This window comes from Grus americana, chromosome Z (assembly GCF_028858705.1).
Source record: "Grus americana isolate bGruAme1 chromosome Z, bGruAme1.mat, whole genome shotgun sequence".
Classification (NCBI taxonomy): domain Eukaryota; kingdom Metazoa; phylum Chordata; class Aves; order Gruiformes; family Gruidae; genus Grus; species Grus americana.
The window spans coordinates 70620244-70647559 of record NC_072891.1 but is presented as its reverse complement, the minus strand read 5'-3'; the positions used below and the strand labels follow the sequence as shown (position 1 = coordinate 70647559).

General features: G+C 41.7%; 2 protein-coding genes across 6 annotated transcripts in view; one reads left to right on the top strand and one right to left on the bottom strand.

The window, feature by feature from the left end:
- Positions 1–17901, bottom strand: part of BDP1 (B double prime 1, subunit of RNA polymerase III transcription initiation factor IIIB) — a 57747-nt gene extending 39846 nt beyond the window's left edge. For 3 of the 5 annotated variants that reach the window (XM_054809481.1, XM_054809483.1, XM_054809485.1), the window contains exons 1-12: positions 17561–17901; positions 12996–13548; positions 12239–12342; positions 11121–11180; positions 10607–10750; positions 9592–9725; positions 8492–8586; positions 7827–7881; positions 4329–4472; positions 2471–2755; positions 1968–2139; positions 811–970 (exon numbers count right to left, since the gene is read on the bottom strand). In XM_054809481.1, coding sequence (XP_054665456.1) covers positions 811–970; positions 1968–2139; positions 2471–2755; positions 4329–4472; positions 7827–7881; positions 8492–8586; positions 9592–9725; positions 10607–10750; positions 11121–11180; positions 12239–12342; positions 12996–13548; positions 17561–17739 — 2085 coding nt within the window. In that variant the 5' untranslated portion in view covers positions 17740–17901. The remainder of the gene's footprint in view (positions 1–810; positions 971–1967; positions 2140–2470; positions 2756–4328; positions 4473–7826; positions 7882–8491; positions 8587–9591; positions 9726–10606; positions 10751–11120; positions 11181–12238; positions 12343–12995; positions 13549–17560) is intronic. The other 2 variants (XM_054809482.1, XM_054809486.1) reach the window with 1 other exon arrangement.
- Positions 17902–18631: 730 nt separating this feature from the next.
- LOC129199279 (small EDRK-rich factor 1-like) lies at positions 18632–26758 on the top strand. The gene is made up of 3 exons (XM_054809504.1): positions 18632–18923; positions 25574–25682; positions 26236–26758. The coding sequence occupies exons 1-3, from the start codon at positions 18917–18919 to the stop codon at positions 26306–26308; spliced, it is 189 nt and encodes a 62-aa protein (XP_054665479.1). The 5' UTR covers positions 18632–18916; the 3' UTR covers positions 26309–26758.
- The last annotated feature ends 558 nt before the right edge of the window (positions 26759–27316 follow it).

Sequence of the window (27316 nt, the reverse complement as noted above, 5' to 3'; positions counted from 1 at the left end):
ACAAGAATAGCTTGGAGAAGATGAACAGGAACATCATAAAGATGAACAGGAATGTAAAAGTGGAAGTACAGTGCATATTAAACTACCAGGCATCAGGCTTAAAACAATCCAAAGAATTTTTTTATGAAGTGAATAGTTAAAGGAATGAACTCTCAGATACAGTATGCAATTCATGACAAGGGTACAGGTATATGCAAAAAAGCAGCTAGACAAACTCATGAGTAAGAGGTGCCTCAAGGGCTTGAAAAGAAGCCAGACACAGTCTCAGTAAGTTTCTAAACTGCTGGACCTGATTAGAACATATCTGAAGAAAGATCATTCGATCTTGGTCCAGTTTCTTGCATCTGTCCTGAAACACCTCATAGCAGCCAGTACCAGTGGACAAGAGTTTACACAGGTTTCCATTCTGAGGCAGCCCAAACAACCCAATGCTTATCCTGCTCAGATCAATTTCTAACATCGCACTAGTAAGCATACAACAGCAAAATCTTACTCCAAGGTTTTACTTGTTGATATTGTACTGCTTAACTTTTGAATAATAAACTGTTCAGCTGTTTAAATTGTCTATGAGTAAATCAGGCATGCACAGTATACTCTCTGAATAAATTTAGTATAACAGACAACCCATTAAAGCCAGCCAAATGGATAGTATTTACATTCTGGTGATGTTCTCAGGCTTGTTGCCTTTTTTCCACCTAGTGGTAAAAACATCACAAAAACAACCAAAAAAATGGCTTTGATTTACAAAAACACTTTTAATGGTAAACAGGAAAATCTTAAGAAGTAAGAATTACATAAAAATAAAAATACCTTTATTTCTCTAGTTTCTTCAGATTGACTTTCTTTGCTTCTAATCTTTGAAAGTGTTAATTCTGAAATCTGGCGTTCCCGTGATCTATCATCTCTAATATCTAGGGTTCTCAGTTTAGCAGACTCCATTTCTAGTATAACATCATTGCGATCTTCAAAGCTGAAATCAATAAAAGCGCACAAAAAACATTATATTAGTGTATTTTAATAAAAAAGCTATTATTGTCAAGTTGCACAGAAAAATTATGTAATTTTGACATTAAATAACTAGATATGATTCAGAGAATCTGACAAGTTTTAGTGATATTTACAGGATATAAGCTTTAAAACAACTTTTTTACTTTTGCAATGCTATTACAAGAAGATGTTAAAATCCCATCTGAATATTCCAAACTAGACAGTTTTTAAAAACAGACTTTACTAATATAAACACTGTATGCAGAAGCTTTTTTTCCCCTCAATCTTCTGTAACAATCTATGTTGAGTTGAAAGACAAATACTGTTCCTTCATATGCTTCCAATGAGGTATTAAAGCACACAAAAGTTCTGGGAATCTGTCTGAAATAAATAATTACAATACAGCTAAATACAACAATTAACACGCAAAATTCTGAAGTAGCACTAACACCTTCATAATGACTTTTTAAATTTACCACCTTCTTGTATAACGAGTTTAATAAAACAAACATTCACTTTCTTTCTAGTAAAAGAATGCCCAAAATTGAAAGCAAAAGCTTGCCTCCCACTCAAGTTCTGCACCAATAAAGTCCAAGCAACCTTCCTTTCCTTCAAGAACGATCTTATTAAAAATAGATATAAACTCCAAGTGTATAGCAACACTACTTAGCAACATTACCAAGCAGTGCTTTGAGAGAAATATTAGGAGTTAGGATAAGTAAACAGCCTTCATGAACGTCCCCCCAAAAAAAAGTGAAAGCAGTTTTGGATGGGATTTTAGTATCAATGTAAATTAACTTTGCAAGGGCAGTCCATCAGGGTAAATTAAAAATAGCTTACTAAAACCCAGAACAGTCCCCAGGAACCAAAACACTGCCCATGCTGTGCCAGTTAATATGATGGTGAGCATGAATAAAAAACCCAATATTAAAACTTTAAACTGCTTTTACATTACCTAAGCTTTTCATTGTAAACATTACCTGCATAAATTGACATCGCTTTCTCTCTCTGTTATGTCATTCACTGATAAACAGGACTCTGATCTCTCTTCCTCTGTAACAGCAGTCTCATCTTGTTTTCCTTCAATAACACTACCCAGTTCTTCTCTACAGGTAGTATGACCATCATCATTTTGTACCTTTTTTTTTTCTGCTAATGAATAAAAATTAAATCAATTTGCACATTCTGGGCAACATCTTAGAACTCTAATTGTCACCTCTGAGCTACAGTGAAGCAAGAGTTAATTTAAAATAGAAAATCCCAGTAGAAAATGCTTAAGTATTAAGATTTCAGAGAACTGTTCTCAGCAAAATTAAAATGTTTAGATTTAGTATGAAAGCTGATTTTGAAATACATTGTTCCATAACCTTCCGAGGCAGATCAGTCATATAAATCAAAACCCAAGTTCTCATTTTTAAGTTTGCAATGTCTTTATATAAAATTCATATTTAGACATTTGAAAGAGAGCATTTTTGCCTCTTACTTTTCTTAGAGGATTCCCCTTCTTCAGCAATTTTTGAAGGGACAGCCATTTCCTCTGGAAGATTCTCCACTTCCTGTTCAAGATCATCTTTTCTCTTCTTCTTTCTCTTCTTTTTTGCTAAGGCTTGCTCTAATGCAACCTGTTCTTCTGCCTGTTCAGAAATGCCCAAAGATTCCTCATTTTCTTTCTCAGCCATAACAGCATCTGCTTCTGTTTCTGCATCAGAAATTCTGGCTTCCTGCATATCATCTTGATCATCAGTAGCTTCTGTGCTGGCAGCTTTTGCTATTGAGACAATATGGTTCCCGGTTAATAGACTGGTGGAGTATTAGGAGCCATAAATCACTAAGATATTTCCACTAGCAACATCTTGTTAATTCATACATCACTGCCAATATACTGCCAGGCATATGAGCAGGACCATGAGAAGTCGGTCACTGACTTTATAGAAAAGCTTCAGCATAGATTAACTTCAACACTAAATGCAAAATACAATTCTGTATGTGGGACAACACTTCACCAGGGTAAAGTCATTACAGGATGTAAATCCAGAAAAAACAGGCATTGCTATTCCTGAAAAGAATTATCATATCTCTGCAGAAAGACGTGATGATAGTTGCAGAAAGTATGCCATGAAAAAGTAATTTTGATCAATAGATGTGTTGTAGTTAATAATTCTTATTTACATAAGAAAGCTGAATTATTATATAGGTAATAATTAAGAAGTTCTTTTCTGGGTTTAACAAGTTTCTGAAATTCTCATTCCTCCCCTTTGAAGGACTTTTTATCTTGATATTGTATTTATGCCGAACATCAACCACCAAGAAACTTTCCATGTACTTTATATTATTCTTATACAGACTTGTTCCCCTGTAATTAAGAAATCCAAAATGCAAGAGAAGTAGAAAAACATACTTGTATTGCTATACACGTGAGTACCTTTAATCTACCATGGAAGTCTATGAACAGAATTTATATAGCTGTAAGTCATAATAGGTGGCACATTTTACTTAATCAAATCTGAAACCAAGGTTATAAAAATGCAGCAACTATGTCAATTTTAAGAATTAAACAGTGATGTTGCTTCCTAGCTAGCATCCCCTTTAAAAAAGTTGTTCACTTGTTTGTTCCACAATACCACTTACAAGAAAATGGGTTTTTGTGGAACAAACAAGTGAACAACCCAACAGAATTAGCAGGGAATCTATGAAATGGTGTCATTATAACTGTTTTCAATTTAAGCACATCCATGAAGGGTCCTTTCACAGGTACTGAGCTAATAAGACACTATATGGTGATCAATAGTAATTAAACATAAACTTTATCCTTTATTCTGAATAGACCAGAAAATTGAAACAACTTTTACAAGACTCCCTGAAAAGAATCACACCCTTCAGACTTAGGGAGTCAAACTACAATTAAAGGAGAAACAGAACCCTTAAAAGAAAAGGTTTTAAAGTGTAAGAAACATTTAAAAGTCACAGAAGAGCTTGCAAAAAATATGGTTTTAGCACAAGAATTCTAAAAGTGAATTTCTTAGCAACTCATGTAGATATTTATCAACTGTTAAGTTAGAATATATCATTTCAAACATCAGTTCTGTGGAAGAGCACTAATCTCAGTGTGGTCTCACATTTCTGCCTAGAGAAAACACACCTCAGGAAACTGGCTGCTACCAATTATTACCATCCCTTGTATCAGTAAATTACATCTGAAAGAGTTGCACTATGAAGCCAGGATCCTCTCTTCACTGTCCCGAACAGGGAAGGAAAAGATTTCCTATGTGATTTTTCCTCTGCTAGCAACACATTACTGACCACTGCTCTGTAATGATATCTCAAGCATTCTTCTGAAGTACCTTTAGGCTTCTTTCGAGGCCTTGATGGCTTCTTTTCCTTTGGCTTCTGGCTTTTAACAGTCTTTTGCTTCCTCTTTTCCTCATCTGCTAAGACCTTCTCAAGCAGCTGGGCAAAGAATTCAAAATCAAAGGGCCGCTTTTCTTCTATCAGATTAAAGCAAAGAAATAGGAAAGATTTCAAAGTTGATAATTTTTCCCAGTTTCTGCTTTGTAAAATAATCAGTGGTACACGTTATGATATTAAAAAGCAAAGGTTATATAAATTTAAACAGAGATTTGTTTTTGAAAGTATTTTCTGTATTGCTTGAGCAGGGACTAGAGTTGGCATATATATATGGATTATAGTAGCTTGGTTTTAAAAAACAAATAGTGAAAAGATTACAGTACTTAGTGGTTTACAAAATGTAAGAAGTGACAAATATAGAAATTGTACCATAGTATCAAATAATGCATTAACATGCTGCTCTAGGACTTATGTAGTTCATTCGAATAATACACAAAGCCTTTAAGGATTCTCAAAGCAGATTACAATAGATAACTGTGCTAGAAATTCTCATGAATCAGAATAATCTTCAACTGAATATATATAGGAAAGTTTGTATTAATTTCATTTACCAGACATATAGAAAAGCCAGAAATTAAAGCTAAAGGTCTTTATTGTGAACCATGCTTGTTATAAAAAACTAAGTTTCCCCAGCTTCCGAACTCGCCTATAAGCAAAAACATTTTCTTATAATTAATTCAAGCAACACAAAGCACAAAAATTACCATGGAAAAATATGATTACCCGCCCTGGTTTCAGCTGAGATAGAGTTGATTTTCTTCATAGCAGCTAGTATAGGGCTATGTTTTGGATTTATGTTGGAAACAGTGTTGATGATATAGAGATATTTTTGTCACAGAGATGTTTTCATTCCTGCTGAGCAGTGCTTACACAGAGCCAAGGCCTTTTCTGCTTCTCATACCACCCCACCAGTGAGTGGGCTGGGGGTGCACGGGGACACAGCCGGAACAGCTGATCCAAACTGACCAAAGGGATATTCCATACCATATGATGTCATGCGCAGCTTATAAGGGGCTTGGGGAAGAGGAAGGGCAGGGGGGGCGTTCGGAGTGATGGTGTTTGTCTTCCCAAGTCACCGTTACACGTGCTGGAGCCCTGCTTTCCTGGAGATGGCTGAACACCTGCCTGCCCATAGGAAGTGGTGAATGAATTCCTTGTTTGCTTTGCTTGCATGCGCAGCTGAACACCTGCCTGCAGATGGGAAATGGTGAATGAATTCCCTGTTTTGCTTTGCTTGCGTTTGTGGCTTTTGTTTTATTTATTAAACTATCTCAACCCACGAGTTTTCTCAATTTCAGTCTTCCAAGTCTCTCCTCCATCCTGCTGGGGGGGGGCGGTGAGGGGGGAGTAAGCGAGTGGCTGTGTGGGGCTTAGCTGCTAGCCAGGGGTAAACCACAGCAGTCCTTTTTGGTGCCCAACATGGGGCTTGATAGGTTCAAGATAATGACAGATTTTATTAGAATATGCTAGATCGAATTTATAGCTGTTACAGTTGTTTAGCTATTAATTGGTAGGCTCCTGTGCTTGCCATGGGGCTTGCTTGCTTTACTACATAGTAGAATCTAGTGCTCATTAGTCCTGCTTTTTGCTTTTGCAGCTTGCTGTACTGCTTATCATCTTACAGTGCAGTGCCTGGGAACATTTTGGTAACAGCAACGGTGATGCGCCTGGGCTGGCAGATGGCCAGGGCATCGCTGCTGTTTCTGTGTTGCTGTAGTGGACAGGCTGGAACTCCTGTGTGCACTTGAGTTGAAGGGACTGTGAACTGTGGATGAGTCCACATGGGAGCAGGACACCCCAAAGCATCTGTGGCCATGACTAAGTTCACACCAGAGCAAGAATATCTCAAAGTGTCTGTGGTTGTGGTTATGTCTGTGCCACAGCAGATGCATCTCTGAAGGGACTGTTGTCCAAAGGTAAGTCCATGCTGGAACACCTCGAAGCATGTGTGGCTGTGGATAAGTCCATGCTGCAGCAGGTGCACCTTGAAATGAGTGACTGTGCAGGAGGTCATGCTGGACCACCTCAAAGCATGTGGTCACGGATGAGCCCATGACAGGACAGGTTTATTTCTGAAGGGACTGAAGTGACTGTGGCTAAGGCCACGCTGGAGCAGGTATATCTATCTCTGAAGGCATTGTGACCCACGGATAAGGCCACGCTGGTACAGGTGCACCTTGAAGCGACTGTGGCTGTGCGTAAATTGATGATGTAGCAGGTCCCTGGAGAGACTGTGGTCGACAGTTAAGGCTCCACTTGGAGCAGGTACACCCCTAGGGACTGCAGTCTGTGGATAAGTCCAAGTTGGAGCAGGGGCAAGGGGAGGTGTTCACTACAATGCTAAACCTGATGGTCTGGCTCAAAGGGACCAGGGGTGGATATTGTAATGGAAATATCTTTAAATTGTTGTAACCCACGACTTGAGCTGCATGTTACGGGAATTACTATAGCAGGAACCACCTGAACCAACGGAGGACAAGCCTTACAAGAAGCAATGCAAGTGCAGCAGCAGACTTGACCTGAGCTCACTTTAGTGCTCAGTAACTCCATGCATCACACCACCTCTCCTGTCCAGAGTGACTACCCTAAGAGATGGAACCCAAAGTCATGGGCTAAATGAACTCCATGGACATTTTGTGGACATTTTACAAGGGTGGTCCATAGACTAAGGGAATGATATCAGCATATCACATTCTATCAAAGGATGAGAAGAGGCATGATGGTTAATGAGGATGTATTGGATTGTGTGGGACCTGAGCACGACATAAATGGTATTGAATAAGGGGTGGAGAACGTCCTTGTTTCAGCTGAGATAGAGTTAATTGTCTTCATGGTGGCTAGTTTGAGGCTACATTTTGGATTTGTGCTGAAAAGAGTGTTGATAATATAGAGATGTTTTCATTACTGCTGAGCAGTGCTTACAGAGAGTCAAGGCCTTTTCTGCTTCTCACACCATCCCGCCAGTGGGATGGCTGTGGGTGCACAAGAAGTTGGAAGGAGACACAGCCAGGACAGCTGATCCAAACTGACCAAAGGGATATTCCATACCATATGGTTAGCATATAGGGGGCTTGGGGGAAGAGAAAAGGGGGGTGGCAGTGTTCGGAGTGATGGCGTTTGTCTTCCCAAGTAACCATTATGCATGATGGAGCCCTGCTTTCCTGGAGATGGCTGAACACCTGCCTGCCAATGGGAAGTGGGGAATGAATTCCTTGTCTTGCTTTGCTTGCGTTTGTGGCTTTTGCTTTACCTGTTAAACTGTCTTTGTCTCAACCCACGAGTTTTCTCACTTTCACTCTTCCGATTCTCTTCCCCATCCCATTGTGGGAGAGGGAGCAGGTGGCTGCATGGGGCTTAAGTTGCTGGCTGGGGTTAAACCACGACACTACCATTTAATGGCTCATTGTAGGGTGGGGTACATTTACTCTACTTACTGAAAGCTTTGTCTATCCTCCATCCATTAACTTTTTCCTCACGTTTGAACTTGTTCTAAAAGCAAAGGTATATTTGACTTTTTCAGTAAGCAAGAAATGCAAAAATATATTGTACAATATGGTAGATCAAGTTAACCCTTCTTCAATGCAACAAAATTTTCTACCAACTAAAGTTGTTAAATCTTACAGGCACACTCACAGAACACAAATTTGTAATCAATTTTTAAATATAAAATCTGTCACCAATAGGTCTTACCAGTCATAATTTTTTATTATTTTCAACATCTTTGTCCTTACTTCCAACCTAAGCACGGTTTGAAATATCAAAGATTTTCCCAGCTGGATATGACAAAAAAGGTGACACAGAAGACCTTCACCAAGCATCCACTTATGCTTAGCAGCATTTTTCAATTAAAATAAAATTGAGACAAACTGTGTCTAGACATGCTGGATTTACTAGATATGTTGATCAGAATTCAACTGAGTGTATTAATGTTTCAGACACTTACTACCTCTTGGAAACAGGTATTAAAAAAAAGCCTTGCTACAGAGCCAGTTAGCATCAAAATTATCAATACTAATAGAGGAAGCATAGGAATAGAAAATTAGAAACAGAAAAGTGAAAACAGACATTTAATTGCTTTATTGAGTGCTTTAATTTTTACCTTAATTTCTGCTCTGGCTCTATGAGGAAACAGCCGTCCAATCAAGGAGAAGTCTGTTCCTACCATACTGATAGCTAAAAAGAACATGTCTGTTTCTGGAGGGGTGTGGGGTGGGGAAAAAAAAAAGATAGATACATACACTTAAGTATTTAGTTAACCATTCTTCTTGCTATCTAAAATAAAAACACCTTTCAAGCTTAATGCAGTGAGATAGATAACTTTAAAGTTATGTATTTTGGCTGCAAGTTCAGCTGGGCTGAAGTATGTGTGTTATTTTACCTAAGAACCTCTAATAACATTTGCTGAATTAATTATTTACAGAAAGAACTGTCTAACCTATTATAAAACTGCAGAATGTGAAATATGTTTTGTAAAGCTAGTAAATCAAAGCTAATCAACTCCAAATTGCCAATGTTTATTTTTATTATGAACACAACCACAAACAGAAATCAGAAAAAAGCATCTGTAAAAATACCATCTCCATTATTATTTGTTAACAGGAAAAGAGTGCATTCCAAAAGCAGCAGAGTGAATTCTGAGGCTAATTTTTCTATCTACACTTATAAAAAGCATTTCCATTGTAAAAAGTCTTGCACAGTGTTGTCAGCCTAGAGATAATAATCAATTCACAGCAGGCATAATAAAAAAACCAGCCCACCCACTCATAAAAACACAGCTGTCCTCATGCACTGAAATCAGCCCATATAAAGATAGCTTATAGAATTTATTCCTGTCCATGCTGGAAGAACCAAGTAAAGAAGCTGTTAAGAAGTGCCAGTTAATCCATATAGAGCTCAAATATGCAGACATCAGAATCTAAAATTACACTTTTGATAAGGCAGACTAGCATTTCCACAGCATCTAAACATTCATGACAGAAAAAATTCAGAGGCAGCATACATATCATAAGGCACTGGATTTTTTTAAACACGCCAATTTTCACAGTAAATATCAGGGTTTTAAGAGTTTGGAGGGTTGAGACTATGTTACACATAAGTAGATCCATTTACTCCACTAGAAATAATTGTTGAGTACAAAGCATAGGTGGAAAATTAAGATTCTTCTGCAGACTCAAAACTTGAAACTAAAAATGTACTCACCTTTATTTGACCATGGTTTTGTGTAAAAGCTTTTCCTGAAGCTGGAATACGTAGTTGTAGAGCCACGCTCAAAGATGGGATCATTTTCTTCTACAACACATGGACCTTTTGTTCTTAGAACTTCTACAGTTAAACTGGAAAAGCAAATACACAGAGACTCATCTGCAAATATTGCTAACAAGAGACATAGTAAATGTTTATAAGCCAGCTATTCAGATTTTTCCTACCATAAGTCAGAGCTGGTACTGTAACCAGGTTTAATAATTATATTAACATGTATTTTAATGAGAAAATGCAGCAATAAGTCATTAACCTGCTCAGCCTGGGCAAGTAAATTTCCTTTTCCCTTTTTGTAAGATACAGTACAGACAGACATGATTAAATATCTTAAAAAAATACACATATAAAATTGTCTTTTTAACAGTCAAGAAAATTATTTCGCAACACCACAAGAGCCTCTCCATATCCTTTTAGAATACTTTCAAATTCCTTTACCAGGACTGCTCTAGGTTTACACCTTAGGTTACATCTCATGCTACTAATACATTTGGGGAACTCAATAATTTGGTAATCTAATACTTTTAAAAAGTCATAGTCTAAGCAAAGTTCCTGAAAACACTGACAGCTGAGTAAAGCAGCGACATGCAAGATGCAAAGCTGAAGCAAATCACACTGACAACTGAATAACAGCAGACACATGCAACTGTGAGAAACAAGTTAAGACATCTGAAAGCTTGACAAATATTCAGCCTTCATTCACTGTAATAAAATATGACAACTTCCTCTCTCTCTCCTTCTCCAAAAACATTTCTCAGAGAGTTTGCACTACTGAGATGCAGATAACTGCTGCTCATGCTTTGCCACATACTTGCACTGTTTCCTAAGTTAGGATAGCTCATCTCTCGACATATAAACAAACTCACCTTTGTCCCTGTCCAAAGTAACTGTTCTCGATTCAAAAACTAAACAGCAACATAATATATATTGTCCTTGAGTCAAGCACAGAATTTGTTACCTTTCTTCATCCAGAATAATCGAACCATCTTCTGCTACTTTCACACGAGGAACTAGAAGTGGACCGTCCTGACTCTCCTCCCCATTCTCTGCTTCTTCCTCCTCATCTTCCTCTTCATGATCAGGAGTACTTTTCTCTTCCTGTCTACAATTTTAAGACATCAAGCAAAAATATTACTTTTGTTAGTGTTTTGAATTGCTGCTCTGTATGCCAGACATTCAACAATTTAATGAACCACCCAGCAATGCAACCCACCAGCACGTGAGTCGATACATAAACGCTGGAATCTGCTTTTCATTCTATTGCAAAATGGACAAATCCAAAAAAATAAACTTGAAAGCAAAATGCTCTTTAACCACCCTCCCCTCCCAAATTACAGTTTGTTATAAATAAGGGCTGTGATACTGAAACAGTAAAAAAAAGACCTACACTGTTAGTATTACCAAAGAAACATATTTTTTTTCCAACATCAGAAAACCTTTTGACTGTAAGTACATCCATCACCAAGACTTACTCTTTCATTTGACTCAGTGCAGAATTTTTTTCTATTCTCTTTTCTTCTGCCAATGAAGACCTAGAAATTTATAAAAAGTTAGAGATGAACATTTGTACAGATACATTTTTGCTTCATTCCACAAAACCTGCTTTTAGTGGATAATGGACAAAGAAACAAAAAGCTTTTTTTCAATTCTTTAGATTTGAGTCTAGACTTGAGTCTAATCATCTAGATTCGAGTCTATCTGAAGAACTGCCACTGCTTAATACATTTTGCTCTTTTTCTATATAAGCGAGGACAAAAAAAAGCCATTTGATGCAGTAATCCATTGTATGGGCATAGGGAATCTAAGAGCATCTGGTTCATTACCTGCTTAAGGACTACTCAATATAAAAGAAAAAATAACAAGGAAAGTGATAAATAAAACACACAAGCACACAAACATGAACAAGCAGGTGGTAACAGACAATGACAGAAAACTCATTTGCTACTGAGAGGAAGAACAGGATTTGGATAGCTCTACTCATGTTTATGTGAGTGTTTTTGGTACTTGCAGGAAAAAGGCCCTGCTCTGTCTGTGGCAGTCTGTGCAGCCAGCTGTCTTAGTGTTCCCTGTGTATGTGCACCTCTGGGATGCTCGTTCAGCCTTGCTACTGGCAAAACCTGTAAAGGGAACAGTAGCAGCCACATCCATCCTGCTGGAATGGAGATACCTCCTGGGTCTTACAGTGTGTTTTGTGCTTCAGCACCTAGGAAGGAGAAACACTTAGCTTCCTGTAGTCCACTAGATTTGGCAGGCAGTCATACCATCCCTAGCAGCCATAACTGAAAAATCCAACAGCAGCAAGTGGAAAAAAAAAAAAAAAAATTCTATTGTTCTGCATTTGTATAGAGATAAATCAACACCAAGGTCAGGTTCATGTTTTTATATTCCAACAAGTACACTAATCTTCATTCTTATTTCTGTATGTAGATTGAATAGATGTGAAAATATCCAGAAGCTTTTGTTACCATTGCAACAGCACCGCATCTGTGCTAATACTCCAGATTTAAGAATATACTTTTTCACAATTACTAAATTGGTAGAAAAAGAAAAATCATTTAACCTAAGGAGAGAGAAAAAGAGTCATACTTACTTCATAGGATTGTTTTCTGGCAGATAGTATATCAAGTCTCTCATGGTCATTTTAGAACGGTCTGGTGGAGAACGTCCTTCAATTATTGGAGGCCTGTGCTTCAACTGTTTCCATATAAAAATAAGAAAACATTTAAATTCACCCTGCAAGTACTTTATATTTAACAAATGACTATTCTTCTTTGTTTATGAAGTACCCCATTTGGGGAGTTTTGTTGTTCCTCCCCCTCCCCACCCTCCATAACTGAAGTAAGTTTTATCTTAAAAGTGACTCTTTGTCACAGATGAAGCCACAGACCCTTACATGACTTACCCTCTCAGAGAAATTCAATACTTGGCACAGAAGTGAAGAGTTATTCAAAATTACAGAACTTTAACAAAAATCAAGTTGAAAATATATAAGAAACTCCAAATCCCAAGCGTCTTATAGCACACTTCCCCATTGTATTACCAACTGGGAAACTTTAAAAATTGGAATGTCAACCATAATATAATAGCAGGTCTCATGTCAAAAAGGCTCATGGGTCTAATCAAATGAAAAGATAATACAGATTTCACAGGAAATTGTGTATGAGGCAACACAGTACTACTACTGCTTATAAACAAACTAAACCCATACAGAGTTATGAGATATCACAGGTTATTAGCAGTAAGCACCTGATGATCATCACAAAACACTACTGCAAAGAGATAATGTATGTTATGTGAATCACGTCTTTGCCCTTCACAGATCAGCACTGCTTAATGCAGAGGCCTACCATCCGCTCTTTCTTCAGCTCTTCTTTAAGCATTTCTCTTAACTTCCGAGCTTTAAGGATCCTTTCACGGTCAGAACACGTTTGTTTCTCTTTTACAGGAACAAGTTTCACAGGTAGCTTTTCCCCTTGTGTTCCTGTTCTTTCCTGTGTTGGTCTCTCCTTGAGTGGGGAGGGTACATTCTTCTGCAAGGTATCATCATTTTTTTGAGCAGCGACACCTACAGTTTGTTCTTTGTTCACTGATTTTTTTAGTGGGGAAAACTGTGGCACTTGTGGCACGGGTGTTTTCTTTTCGGGCAGCATAGAAGACTTTAAAGAGCTTTCGACATTACTCTTTTCTGATGGAGAAGAATCCTTCTGAAGCGAAGCACTGCCATCAGGAGCCTGTGATGCTTGCCTCTCCTCTTTTGATGCAGAATGTTGAGCAGATGATGGTCCAGTTCTGGGTTTGGCAAGATTGGGCACAGTGGAGATCCGTTTTCTTCTCTGTGTAGGCATCTCTGCAGGTTTACTAGCTGCTCCGGCATCATTTGAGCTATTGGCCTTGTCATCACTGGAAAAATTAAAAGAGTATTCTGAAATACTTTACAGTGACAGATTTGTAACTCTTACTTTCAAGATATGATTATGCTCCAATCAGTACAAATGTAGTGCTACAAAAAAATACAGTTATGTACAAGAAGCCACACTAGACGCAACCTTTAGCTGGTACTTCCTCATAAACTAATCCACTATAAGAACCAGTACATTATTTTCTAATATTAATTACTATTAATGTTGCTGTTACAAGCCAGTGGACCAATAATGCTAAACTCTTATGTTCCTTCCCCCTCACCTCCCCCGCTTTCAGCTGAAAATACCAAACATCATAATATAATAAAGCTTTATAAAGTATAACCCACATAATATATGTGATATATTAAAAACATTTTAATAAAGCTATACGCAACAAGTAGTTTGATGATTTTTACCACAATCAAACTGAACACATTTCTTACACATTTGCAACCAGATTATATGTAAACTGTGAATTCAAAAAAAACCTTAGCAGTGAAAACGGCTGCTGTTATTCTACTGCTCACACTTAATACATTAAAAGTAGCCTTTTAGAGGCAACAACTTTTGGCTTTCCTGAAAAGCTTTCTATTTAAGTATTTTTTGCATCCCTTACATGGAAATAATTTTCAAAGTGTAAGCAAATTTGCCAGCCATTATGACCTTCCTAAATCTGCAGGCTCTTCCAGTGTTTGGCTCCTTGATGTTGCTTACAGTAAGACTGCAGCAGAATTACAACTGAGTCATAAAGAGTTTTTTAATTTTACATTGGAACTATGCCTTGTTTCTGAACATACGGACAACCACACCCATGGTTCAGTTAGCCATCTTCAAAAACAATCATAAGCAAATGCCTTTGAAGGAATATAAGAAAAGCATAAATGCACAGTGAAACTTTTCCAAATCCTCTCCAGCTACTAACCGTCTTGGGCAAATTCTACAAAAGATGTTTTTGTATTTAGTAGCCTCGGCAGACTTTTCTGAATCAATTTGTGCCACACTGTGAGTTCATATACATTTTTAGTACACAGAATATCTATCAGAAAGGACTTCAGCAGCCTTACTACATGGTGCCTGTCTGTGTGTTCTGAATGAGATCCTTGCAAGTTCTATTCAACATCCTCTGTTTTTTGTACAGCGTGGTGAAAAGTAATTCTTCATTCACCTTCTCCATACAAGCTACATTTTGTGGAGTTTGTTTAATCAGAGTGCCACAACACATTTCTGAACAGTTAAATACAATTTAGCAGAAACTGTGTTTAAAAAAAAATAAAATCTTATGCTCAGCAAATATTTTACTTCCTTGATAATCAACAAAACCTGTTCATCATTTAGATAACAAAACAAAGTAACTGACACTATAGATACAGGTTTGAGCAGCTATGAAGAAATGCCTTAGGTTGGAAGGACAAATTTGCAAGATATTTTCACATTTGCCTTTACTTTTCTTGCAGATCACACAACAAACACATTGTGCTGTATGTCACCAGTTACTGCACTCAGGAAAGCAAATTTTGTGACTTCCCTCAAATCCACTCTTCCTGAATCTTCAGAGACACGCTGGCAGCCAATCTTTAAAATGCATCATCTAGAGAGACAGCTCTCCAAGAAGCTAATACTGCAATAAATCCCTAGGCCTGCTCTCTCCTATTTGGTTGCTATACAGCTTCAAACACAACCAAAAACTTTAAGAACCATCTACTCAGTGGAATTTAGGGGGACCAAACAGCTCTCACCTGTGCCTTTACTTGCTCCCAGTACTAAAAGTTCCCCTGAGAGTCTCCCAGCAGTTTTATGTTGGATACTACCTTCTCTGTCCAGCTGAACTTTGGAACCCACCACAGCACTCCAGTGGTCCATCTGTCTCTTCTAATAACTGCATCATTTTCCAAACCTGTACTTCTCCAAAGAAGCTCTTTCCTTGCCACAGCCCACACATTTCACTGCGTTGGCAAACTGAAGAGATCTTCAACGTGAACAACTTCCATTACAAACACTCTTAAATTTCTTATAACTCCTCTACTTTTTCTTTAGAACAGCAGGATGTGGTTTTGTGGATTTGTTCACTCGGATATATTCTGTATTTATTGACGAAAATATTTTATGAGCCTGTTACTTATATGGCAAAGGTCTATTTTTAAAGTCATGTGAATAGATTCCTTAGAATATTCTCCCTTTCACAATAGCATTGGTGTCTAGTTTTGAAACTTACAACTAGATTACACTGAGACACTCATTAAGTTACAAACACAGAAATCTTTAATAAATGTGCTGAATCAGTAACAGTACCACATAATTGAAAAATAGTAACTATATATTCATTTAAGAAAAAAGTTCTGGATAACAAAAAATGCATTAAGCTGATCTCTGCAACACATAAATTTTATTTATAAAATTTGAAAGAAAAATATCCTTACAGCACATTGCAAAACAAGTTTAAGTATAAAGGACAGAAGATACAAGCTGAATAAAAGGCAGCATAGGTTTACCAAAGACGTAAGACATGCCATGTCAATTAGTCTGATATCTGAATATCTAGTCACAGGAAACAAGACTGTAAGAAGACCTTGTATTATGTCATGGAGGACAAGTTTCACCTAAAAGAATAGCAATATTCACGCAAGATGCAAAAACAACTTGTTAAAAGAAGTGAGAAGGTTGCTCTGAAGAGCAATTATGGGGAAATGTCCTGCAGAACTTGTCTGTACTGTTTTTGGTGAGGGCAGAGTTAATTTTCTTCACAGTAGTTCATATGGTTCTATATTTCAGATTTGTGACCACAACAGTACAGATAGCACACCCATGTTTCAGCTATTGCTGAGCAGTGCTTACATTGCGTCAAGACCTTTTCTTGCACCACCCCACCAGTGAGTGGGCTGGGGCTGCACAAGGAGTTGGGAGGGGACACAGCCAAGACAGCTGACCCCAACTGACCAAAGGGATATTCCATTCCACCTGGTGTTGTGCTCAGCAATAAAAGCTGGGGGAAGAAGGAAGAAAGGATGACATTCAGAGCAATGGTGCTTGTCTTTCCAAGTCCTCCATACACGTGGTGGAGCCCTGCTTTCCTGGAGATGGCTGAACACCTGCCTGTTGATGGGAAGTGGGGAATGAATCCCTTGTTTTGGTTTCCTTGTGTGTGTGGCTTTTGCTTTACCTGTTAAACTGTCTTTAGCTCAACCCACAGGTTTTTGCACTTTTGCCCTTCTGATTCTCTGCCAATCCCACGAGGGAGGGGGTGGGGAGGGAGCAAGCAGCTGTGTGGGGCTTAGCAGCCAGTCAGAGTTAACCCATAACAGGGAGGTCCTGAAGGACTGGTCCTAGGACCAACCGTACCACACATTTCCATTGCAATGAAAAGCACTTTAAAAATTGAACAAACAAAAAGGAAAAAGCCAGAAAGTTCTCTCTCACTAATGCATGAAGAAGCAAATACAAACCAGGAAGCACTATAAGAACACAAAATCAAACTCGTTCACTTATGGACTGTGAAGAATTTTTGCTGTACATGGCAAACAAGCTCCCTGATGCTGCGGTGCCAGAAAAACTGAGTATCAGACCACACTAGGCTCCTCCTTTGCAGTCTTAACTTACATATTACTTCAATCACCTGCAGTGCAACCGCAGTAAAGAAATGCCAGGTTTTGCTTAGGTTGCAAACACGTCAAATACCCAGAAGTCACTGTCCAATTATCACATACACAACTGTCACCAGGCACCGTCCGGAGGGCGGTGTGGCACCTCTATTTCAGGAAGCCTTCAAGACGAGACAACTCCAAAGCAGGGACAGTCAGGAGACGATAGGCGGTGACAACAAGCGCTACTGGCGAACCTGCCACCAGTACGTTTCTAGGGGCTTCTGAAGGACGAGCCTCCCCACCTCCCCAGGCCCGTCCCACTCCCAGGGATCCACGGCCGGGCGGTAGCAGCAGCCCAGGCAAGACCCCGCCGGAGGAGGCCCGCCCCCGTTCCCACACCCCGGGCTACTGCGGGGCCTCGGTGAGACTCACCTCTCGGCCCGCTGCGCGACAGGCGGGGGTTCGGCCGCCACACCCGCCGCAGCCTCTGCTTTGGCAGCCGCCGGGGAACCCGAGCCCTGAGGCTCCGGGTCCGCCGCACCGCCAGCGCCAGCTCCCCTGCCCGCGGGTCGGACATTGGGCCGCACGTTGAGGCGGGCCCGGCGGAACATGGCGCCAGCGGCTCACTCCGGACGCTCAAGAGAGACAGGCACGCGCACGCGAGCGAGCTCGGCGTCAGCGGCGCACGTCCCGGTAATACCGCGAGCTCTGTTGCCCCACGGCATGTCACCCGCCTCTGCGCCCGGCGCGGACCGCATCGTCATCAGCGCGCGGCGGAAGGAAGAGGAGGGGGGAGAGGGGGCATGGCCCGGCCCGCCCCGCCCAGTGGTGGGGAAGGCGGTGGCGGAACCGCGGAGCTTGTGCGGGAACATTAACGGTCACGAATACGGCACCGAACCTGTCTTTAATGCCTCAGTAGCTCAAAAGCCATTTATTTTTCCTCAATTCAGACCTCTCATCAACGGCTTTCTAGGCGTTAGCTTTGCCCACGGTGACCAAATTTAAACGAACAAACGACGTTCCTCCGGTTGGGGAAGTGTTTTCCTGCGGGAGGGCTTGGGCAGTTTTAAAAGTAAAGCACCCTCGGATGGGAAAAGTTCGCTTTTGCTCTCACTGTGCAAAGCTAGAAAAGGCAAACATTGCCCAAAGAAAGCAAAGTGGTTTGGGTTTCGTTAACTTTCCTTGGTGATTTTAACTGTGCGATCTGTCGTGATTCTTTTTTCTGCATGTTGATAAAAGGCGACGCGCTCTTACATAAGGGCATTTCGAAAACTATTATTTTACTTCAATCGTACATGTAGAGCCTCCTTTGAAATCTTCCGCTCCTGACCAGAGCTCCCTCAGCTTGCTGCCTTGCCGCCGTGACGTGCTCCGACACCGAGCGTCCCACGGCGTTTCCGTCTCTCGTCACTTTACGGGAGCTTGATTCTCCTACAACTCACCGTCAGGAACGCCGCGCCCATCACGCCCATCAGCCCCGTCCCGTTTGCACGGAAACACTCGGGATCGGAGTAACAAGCCCGCACGCCGCCGGCGGTGACACCCGCCCTGCGTCACTCCCGCTCTCAGGGGCGGGCGGCGGGAGGGGAAGAGACGCCTCCACCCCTCACCGACCGCCGTGTCAGGCCTTTGGGCGGCGTACCGCCCCCCGTGCGCCACAATGACGTCAGGGGCCAGCGAGGCTTTATAAGAGGCGTCAGCGGCGGACAGGGAGGCAGACTGTTCTGGCAGCGAGGCAGTTGTGGGCAATTTGGCGGTAGCGGTGCTGCGCGGCCCGAGCGTCTCACGATGACCCGTGAGTGCTGGCAGGCCTGAAGGGGGCTGCCCTGGGGCCCTGTCGGGGAGCGGAGCGGGCGGTAGGCCTTCGGCCGCTTCACCGTTACGGCGGCGGGCCGGTCGGCTCCAGACCAGCGGAGAAGTGCGGCCTCGGCGCGACGCTGAGGGCAGCCCGGCGGTCGGTCCGGGGGCGGGGGTCGGCCGCGGTGTGGTGCCGCTGTCAGGCCTTGGTCTTTGTGGACTTGGCGTCCCTGTGGGGGGAATTCAGCGGCGAGTGCGTGGGCCCCTGGGGCTGAGGCTTCCCACATCCTGCCGGCCTCCTAGGCTCGGAGAAAAAACATCCTCAGCCGGTTCCCTGGCGTAGCTGTGTTGGGGGGTGGGGAGGAGGAAGAAAGATGGTGATGTGCTAGAACAACGGTAACGCTCAGTTGCAGTCCTGGCTGCTGTCCAGTCTGTAAATAAAGGGCTTTTATATAACTGATGAATACTTAATACTATGTTGATTAAATAGTGGTTGTTAAAGCTGTTGTTGAAAGGGCAACAGGACTTGCTAATCATCACTTTATTCAAAAGTATATCTACACTAAAATGGCGGAGAACTGTGAACCAAACCTAGAATACTCCAGCTGACCTAACTGGTGGAGTTACTCTTCTTGTTATTATTCTGCTTGTTATACTTGGCAGTACAAAAACTGCCTGTGTTTAAGGAAGTGCTTTTACATTCACACTTAAAAATACATACCTTTGAAGCCACATACTGCTGGAAGTGTGGGTGAAGACCTGGGTCATAAACAGTTTGTGCACAGATCAGACCTTGAATGCAAGAAAGGGGCAGGTTTATGGCTTTTGTTGATATTTTTTTCCCTGTTGTGCATGATGCTAAAATAAACATAGCTTAATGTTAAAAAGAGGTGCACCATTCCATGCCTGAGCAGAGAGTCATAACATTTCATTTTAGGATAACCTAGTTTAATACAGTATCTGAAATACTAGAGGTATAAAAGTTGTGATATGCCACCATGCAGTCTAATCTTAGCTTAGTGCATGTTTCCAGAGTTCAGCACTTTATCAGTCAGACCTGGACTAGATCCTGTGATTTCAAATGGACATATAGTAAAATAGAATGAGAATGGATTGCTTATTAACAACTACTTACTGTGCCTCTAAGCTCATAAATTCACAGTGCTTGTTGCACTGCCAAATTTCAGGGTACCTGAACACTGAGTAGATTTGTGAAGATGGTGATGACTAGATGAATTGGAGCGTTTTTTGTCACTTGTCTTCCATTATTATTTTGTGCTTGAATCAAACTGTTCTGTTTACTTTTGCGTTCTATTTTTGGGACATGGTGGTATGCACTTTTCTGCTTTAAGTTCTGACATGTGATTAGATCCTTTGCTGCTCAGAAAGGACTGCAGGAATGATGACCTCAGTAGCCAATCCTTACTGCCATACTCTTTGACCTCCGTACAGTAGAGATGATTACTGCATGTTCCAGTGCTCTTCAGAGGTCTTTTGCTTATCTTTCTCTTCAAGAAGAGCTGGATCTTGGAGTTGGAAGTGCAGGGACAGCTTGAACTAAGGCATATGTCTTGCAGAGGCAGGCAAGGATGGGGGTGCTCAAGCACAGGTATAAGCAGGAAGGGTGTGCTGGCCTTTATGTGGCAGTTCATGCTTGAATTTGACATTACAGGAAGCTGAATTGTCTTCTGTCAAGACTAGGCCACGTGTCATGGAAGATTTACGTTGATGTTACAGAATGTAGAAAACCAGCACCGTCTCCCTTGGAGCTAGGGATACTCATTCAGCATCCCTGGTGAAGTACTGGAGCTAAACAGTCCTTGGCAATGTTTACTTGGAAACAAGGATGGTACAAGTTTCTTTTCAAATAGTCGTCTGGCTCTGTGTGCCTTGTCTGCATACTGTATTGCTCTACTGTCTGCTCTGCTTTGCAGTGTACAAGTGGCAGCCGAGCTATTCAGTGATGCCTCCCAGTTTGCTGCTCAAGTTCATAATTTTGCCATGTGTATGGAATAACTCTGCAGACACCCTGCACAATGTTTGCTTGGAAAGGAAGGCAGTGCATGAAGTTGAGTCAATACTGCTATAGTCAGAATCCATATAGCAGGTATGTTTTCAGTTCCTGCCTCTTTTTCTTCATGAGAAAATAAGATACTTCATTTCTTTAAGTACCACAGAAGTGCTGTTTTATTGCTGATAACTTGTTCATATGACGTTCATGCCTTCTGAGCAACAAGCTCAAGAAGCATTTATAGCCTGGAATGTATCATCTGTTCATGAGTCATCAAGTTCTAATCAACACCACTACTGCCAGAGATAGGTAGCTGTTTTACTTCAGTTTCTGAACAAAGTGGCCCTTCTACGTGGACTTCGGGGACAGGATTTCACTGAATGCTAGTGAGGAGGATGGAGCAGGAGTTCTCTTAGCTTTTTCAAAAGGTACTACTTGATGTCCTGTCACAGATGAGGTTTATCTTCCAAGGCAGGAGCAGCCCTCAGGAAGCAGCAGTCATAACATGTTCTTTTCATTTGGGCTCCTGACACCTTTTGCCAGGTGGTATGCTGTGGTGGGTTGACCCTGTCTGGGGGCCAGGTGCCCACCAGAGCTGCTCTATCACTTCCCCTCCTTAACTAGACAGGGGAGAAAAGGTATAACGAAATGCTTGTGGGTCAAGATAAGGACAGGGAGAGATCACTTGCCAATTATTGTCACAGGCAAAACAGACTGAACTTAGAGAGAAAATTCATCTAATTTATTACCAAGCAAAACAGACCAGAGGAATGAGAAATAAAATCTTAAAACACCTCCCTCCCTTCTTCCCAGGTGTAACTTCACTCCTGGCTTCAACCTACTCCCCTGCCAGCGGCACGGGGCGACAGGGAATGGGGATTGTGATCACTTGATCACATGTTGTTTCTGCTGCTTCTTCCTCCTCAGGGGGAGGACTCCTCATGCTCTGCCCCTGCTCCAGCATGGGGTCGTTCTCACGGGAGACAGTCCTTCATGAACTTCTCCAATGTGAGTCCTTCCCACGGGCTACAGTCCTTCACGAACTGCTCCAGCATGGGTCCCTCCCATGGAGTGCAGACCTGCAGGAACAGACTGCTCCAGCGTGGGTCCCCCACAGGATCACAAGTCTGGCCAGCAAATCTGCTCTGGCGTGGGCTCCTCTCTCCACGGGGCCACAGGTCCTGCCAGGAGCTTGCTCCAGCACGTGCTTCCCACGGGGTCACAGCCTCCTTCACATGCCTCCAGCTGCTCTGGCATGGGGTCCTCCACAGGCTGCAGGTGGAATCTCTACACCCCCTCTTCCTTCCTCCATGGGCTGCAGGGGGACAGCCTGCCTCACCATGGCCTTCACCATGGCCTGCAGGGGGAATCTCTGGCAGGTTAGAGCAGACTAGAACTGCTGTAAGGAGGTGGATACTAAGGAAAGATTGTCAGCTAATGCAGAAGAGTTTGTGATTGTGATGGCTGTGGCCATTGCCTGGAAGACCCTGAGTATTTAGATGGCGAGTTGTATCTGCTCTGAGCAGCAGTTGTGTTGTGCTGGTTTTGATGTCATGCCCTCAGGAATGTTGTCTGATCAAGACTGCATGCCTAACTTGCCAGTGGTTCAGGGGTTTGGTAGTCGTGGAGAAAGCTGGTTGTCCCCTGAAGAGGTGTCCTCTATACTGGGAACAGTGATGTAGTTTTGTGTCTTTATATATTGTGGTAGGTTGACCTTGACTGGATGCCAGGTGTCTACCAAGCTGGTCTATCACTCCCCTCCTCAGCTGGACCGGGGGGAGAAAATAAGATGGAAAAAAACCCCTCATGGGTCAAGATAAAGGCAGTTTAATACAGCAAGAGCAAAAGGCAGCGCAGAAACAAAGGAAAAAGAAAAGATTTAGTCTCTATTTCCCATCAGCAGGCGATGTCCAGGCACTTCCTGGGAAGCAGGGCTTCAGTATGTGTAGCAGTTGCTCTGGAAGACAAATGTCATAAATAACGAATTCCTCCTCTTCCTCCTCCTTTTTCTCAGCATTTATTGCTGAGCAAATGTCATATGGTATGGATTATCCCTTTGGTCAGTTTGGGCCAGCTGTCCTGGCTGTGTCCCCTCCCAAGACCTTGCCCACCCCCAGCCCACTGGTGAGGGGGATGTTGGAGAGACAGCCTTGCTGCTCAGCAGCAGCCAAAACCCTGGTGTGTTACCAGCACCTTGCTGGCTACTGATACATAGCACTATGGGGGCTGCTGTGGGGAAAATTAACTCCTGCTCAGCCAGACCCAGTAAGTATATGTATAAAGTTATGCTTCTCACTTTTGTCGAAAGTGAGGCCAAGCACTTGCTAAAACCATGCTGAAGTGCTGATCTTGATTTCACAGAATCATAGAATGGTTTGGCTCAGAAGGGACTTTAAAGATCATCTAGTTCCAAATCCCCTGCTGTGGGCAGGGACACCCGCCACTAGACCATGTTGCCCAAAGCCTCATCCAGCCTGGCCTTGAACACTTCCAGGGATGGGGCATCCACAACCTCTCTGGGCAACCTGTGCCAGTGCCTCACCACTCTAACAGTAAAGAATTTCTTTCTAATGTCTAATCTAAACCGACCCTCCTTCAGCTGAAACCCATTACGCCTTGTCCTGTCACTACACTCCCTCCCAAACAGTCCCTCACCAGCTTTCCTGTAGGCCCCTTCAGGTACTGGAAGGCTGCAGTTAGATCTCCCCGGAGCCTTTTTTTCTCCAGGCTGAACAACCCCAACTCTCTCAGCCTGTCCTCACAGCAGAGGTGCTCCAGCCCTCTGATAATCTTTGTGGCCCTCCTTTGGACTCGCTCCAACAGCTCCATGTCTCTCCTGTACTGGGGCCCCCAGAGCTGGACGCAGTACTCCAGGTGGGGTCTCACCAGAGTGGAGTAGAGGGGCAGGATCACCTCCCTTGACCTGCTGGTCATGCTGGCTTTGATGTCAGCCCAGGACACGGTTGGCTTTCTGGGCTGCAGGCACACACTGCTGGCTCATGTTGAGCTTCCCATCAATCAATACCCCCAAGACCACCTCCTCAGGGCTGCTTTCAATCCATTCCCCGCCCAGCCTGTAGTTGTGCTTGGGATTGCGCTGACCCACGTGCAGGACCTTGCACTTGGCCTTGTTGAACTTCATGCGGTTCACACGGACACATTTCAACTAAAAATCTTTTGAGATCACCTCTTTAATAGTATTTGAGTGTAATTAATTGAATGGACTAACACCCCATCATAAGCAAAGTAGGTAGAATAGCTGTAACTGTGCCCTTGCTGCCAACTTAAGGGAACACCTACATAGAGAAACCCATAAAATGAAGATTGAAAAAATACAGATGTTGGTTTGTAATGAAATCTAAAAAGCATACATGGGAAAGCAAGCTATGAACAGAAGCCCATAATAGTGCATGGAAGGAGCCTTCCTGAATGCTTGCTTGCAAATTCCCTCAATAGAATGAGAATACTCTTGCATGTGAACAGCATTAGGGTTGTCCACCCTGTGCAGGGACGTATGTGCATAGCTGTTTTGAGAAATTGGTAAGTCATTTTATTCTGAACAAGGTGTCTTGAGGAACTGGAATCTTGGTTGTGTGTTAACTTCAGCTTTGTCAGCCCCACTACTTTTGCAAGGGCCTGTGTGGTATGTGGTAGGTAAACAAAATCTTGGGTTGAAACTCCGTAACTGCCATAGCCTCGTAGTGCATACACGTCAGCTGTCTTGGAGCAACAGTGAATTAAACCTACATACAGCTGCTTGTATGCTATGTGTTCTTCTCTGCTTTCATGGTTCCCAGAGTAAGGCAGCTTTAGCATTTGATAGCGCTAGCTGAGCTTCTGGGGTATGAGTGCCCAATAATACATTACAAACAAATCCTGTGTTAAGTAGTTTCGGGGACTTTATCCACTAAAAAGCAAAGCCCAAGTTCCCATATGTATTAACTGTACTGGTTATCGTCTAAGTGGCATCTGCAGAAATATATACATGTAAGGGTCCTAACTGCTATTACTGAGTAGGAGCAAGGCTTTAAAAGTTCATGGTGCTTGACTGTGGGATGTGGTGGAATTTGTCAGTGATTTTGTATGACAGCACTGCAGACTGAAAGCTGGTGGATGTTTCTGGATTCCAAATACTTACAGCCATTTGCTTTTTGATTTCTTAGAGGACCTTGGGAAGAGCTTGAGGAAGTTTTATAAACTCTCTCAGGCTGCCCTCATTGTAATACTGTTCTTATAGTCTAATTTGCAAACTATATTGGATGCCGGAATCTGTTTGAGAGGATGGCTCCTCCTTGGATGAGTTACGGTCGTCATTTTGCCTGTGCTATTGATGGGATGCTCTGCCTTCAGTCTTCTATGGGAACCTGCATTGCATTTCTGTAAGGAATGCTGGAATGGATTTTGGTGATGTCTTGGATGTGACCTGTAGAAATATAAATGTGAGAACTAACAGGCTTTCATGCCTCCCATTGTGCACTGGAAGGGGAGACTGTGATGGAAGATACTGCCAACTACAGAAGATGCTGCCATATCAACTCTACAGATTGAACCAAATCTCACCACCTTTATTACAAACTTCTACACGGGCAAACTGTGTAAAAAGTGGTAGTACCTGTATAATCTATATTATCTTACAGGTGGGAACCAGCGTGAACTTGCCCGCCAAAAGAATCTGAAGAAAACTCAGGAGATCCACAAAGGGAAAAGGAAAGAGGATAGCTTGTCTGCTTCTCAGAGAAAACAGAGGTAAGATCTAGTACAGCTGAGTGAAATGGTTGGGCAAAATAGGAGGGAAAAATGGGTCAGAAAGAATCCAGTGTCTTAGCTGAAATAGCATTTAAGTCCTTTGCCTTGATTCATGGTCCATTCATAAGCCAGACGATAAACCATGGAGGTAGCTTTTACTGTATCTGCTGTTAAACAGGTTTATTTTTGGTAAGACCTGTAAAGCTTTTTTCTTTTGAGCAGTTTTTTCTGCCTGGTATGAACAGGAAAAGATTGTGTAATACTTTCTTGGAAGATGTTTGATCCATTGTGTCCTTTACTTCTAAAACTAAAAGAATTACATAAAGTCTACTGATCAAGTAACTTGTCTACCTCATGGGGTACTGTGCTGAACCCCCCCCAGGATAATAGAACCAATGTGCTCATGGCTAACCAAGAAATATTATACTAGTCTTTTTCCCTTCTTGAAATGGGGATTGCTAAAAGGCAAAAACAAGCTGGGGGAGACTCTACTTAAAAAAAAAAAAAAAAATCAGTGAGCCAGTATCTGAAATCCAATTTTTTTTCTTTACAGAGACTCTGAAATTATGCAGCAAAAACAAAAAGCGGCTAATGAAAGGAAATCTCTGCAGGCAGGAGCAAAATGAGCTGCCTGTATGGAGAAGATGAGAGCATCAATTAAAGCAAAAGGGCCAAGAAGATCATTAAAGTGTCTGGCCATTGAATTGTTAAACGTCTATCTTGCAGAGTTTTTCAACTAGCATTTGTTTAGAGTATTTTCTGGTTAGCATAGGCTTAGTTGTCCGGAGTGCTATTTCAAAACTGACTATATTCTTCTGCATGCATATGAATAAAAGTACCAAGCAGTAGCTTTACTCCAGCTTTTGCTGTGTTTGTTGGGTTCACTTAATGGTTCCAGTAAATGAATTTCTGAATCTACAGTTAGACCAGATTTTCTTGTCTTAATTCTTGAAGTACAGATCCATTCGCAATGGAACACACTTACAAAATGTGCTTAACCTTACAGAGATCTGAACTGTAAATCTCATCTTAAATTATTTTTACAATAAAATGTTGCATGAAATACTAATCTGAAATGGTTATGCTTGATAATCAATTGATTTCGAAGAAGACACCAAGAACACAAAGAATAGATAGAATTGTGGAGAAATGTAATATAAGTATGTAAGTATAAAAATATAAGGATAAATGAAATTTATTATATGCATATTATAACCAATATAATATGCAGTCATAAGTCTGCACTATAGAAAGATGCCTAGTGAGTTGTGGACCTCATGGGTGTACGCGACTGAATCTACTACTGGCTTGAAGTTAGGGTCGCAGATGAAAGCAGATCTTGAAATTGCTGCATTACTAAAATAATTTAAAATTGCTGCTTAAACTAGACTCAAGAATAAAAATTACTGTAAGAAAAGATGGAGCTCGCTTTACAGACATGCTTGAGTGTGTTGAGTACTGACTGAGGTGAAACTGGTTTAAATCTCTGGAAGGAGAGAACTTTGAAGCTTTTGCTTGTATAAGCGTTAATGAATCTAAGCGGATTTACGGTTAACGGGCCCGTGGCACAGCTTGAGGGGAGTTTGAAGGAAAATGTAGCTGGTTTTGGCAATGTCATACCTGCAGGTGGGGAG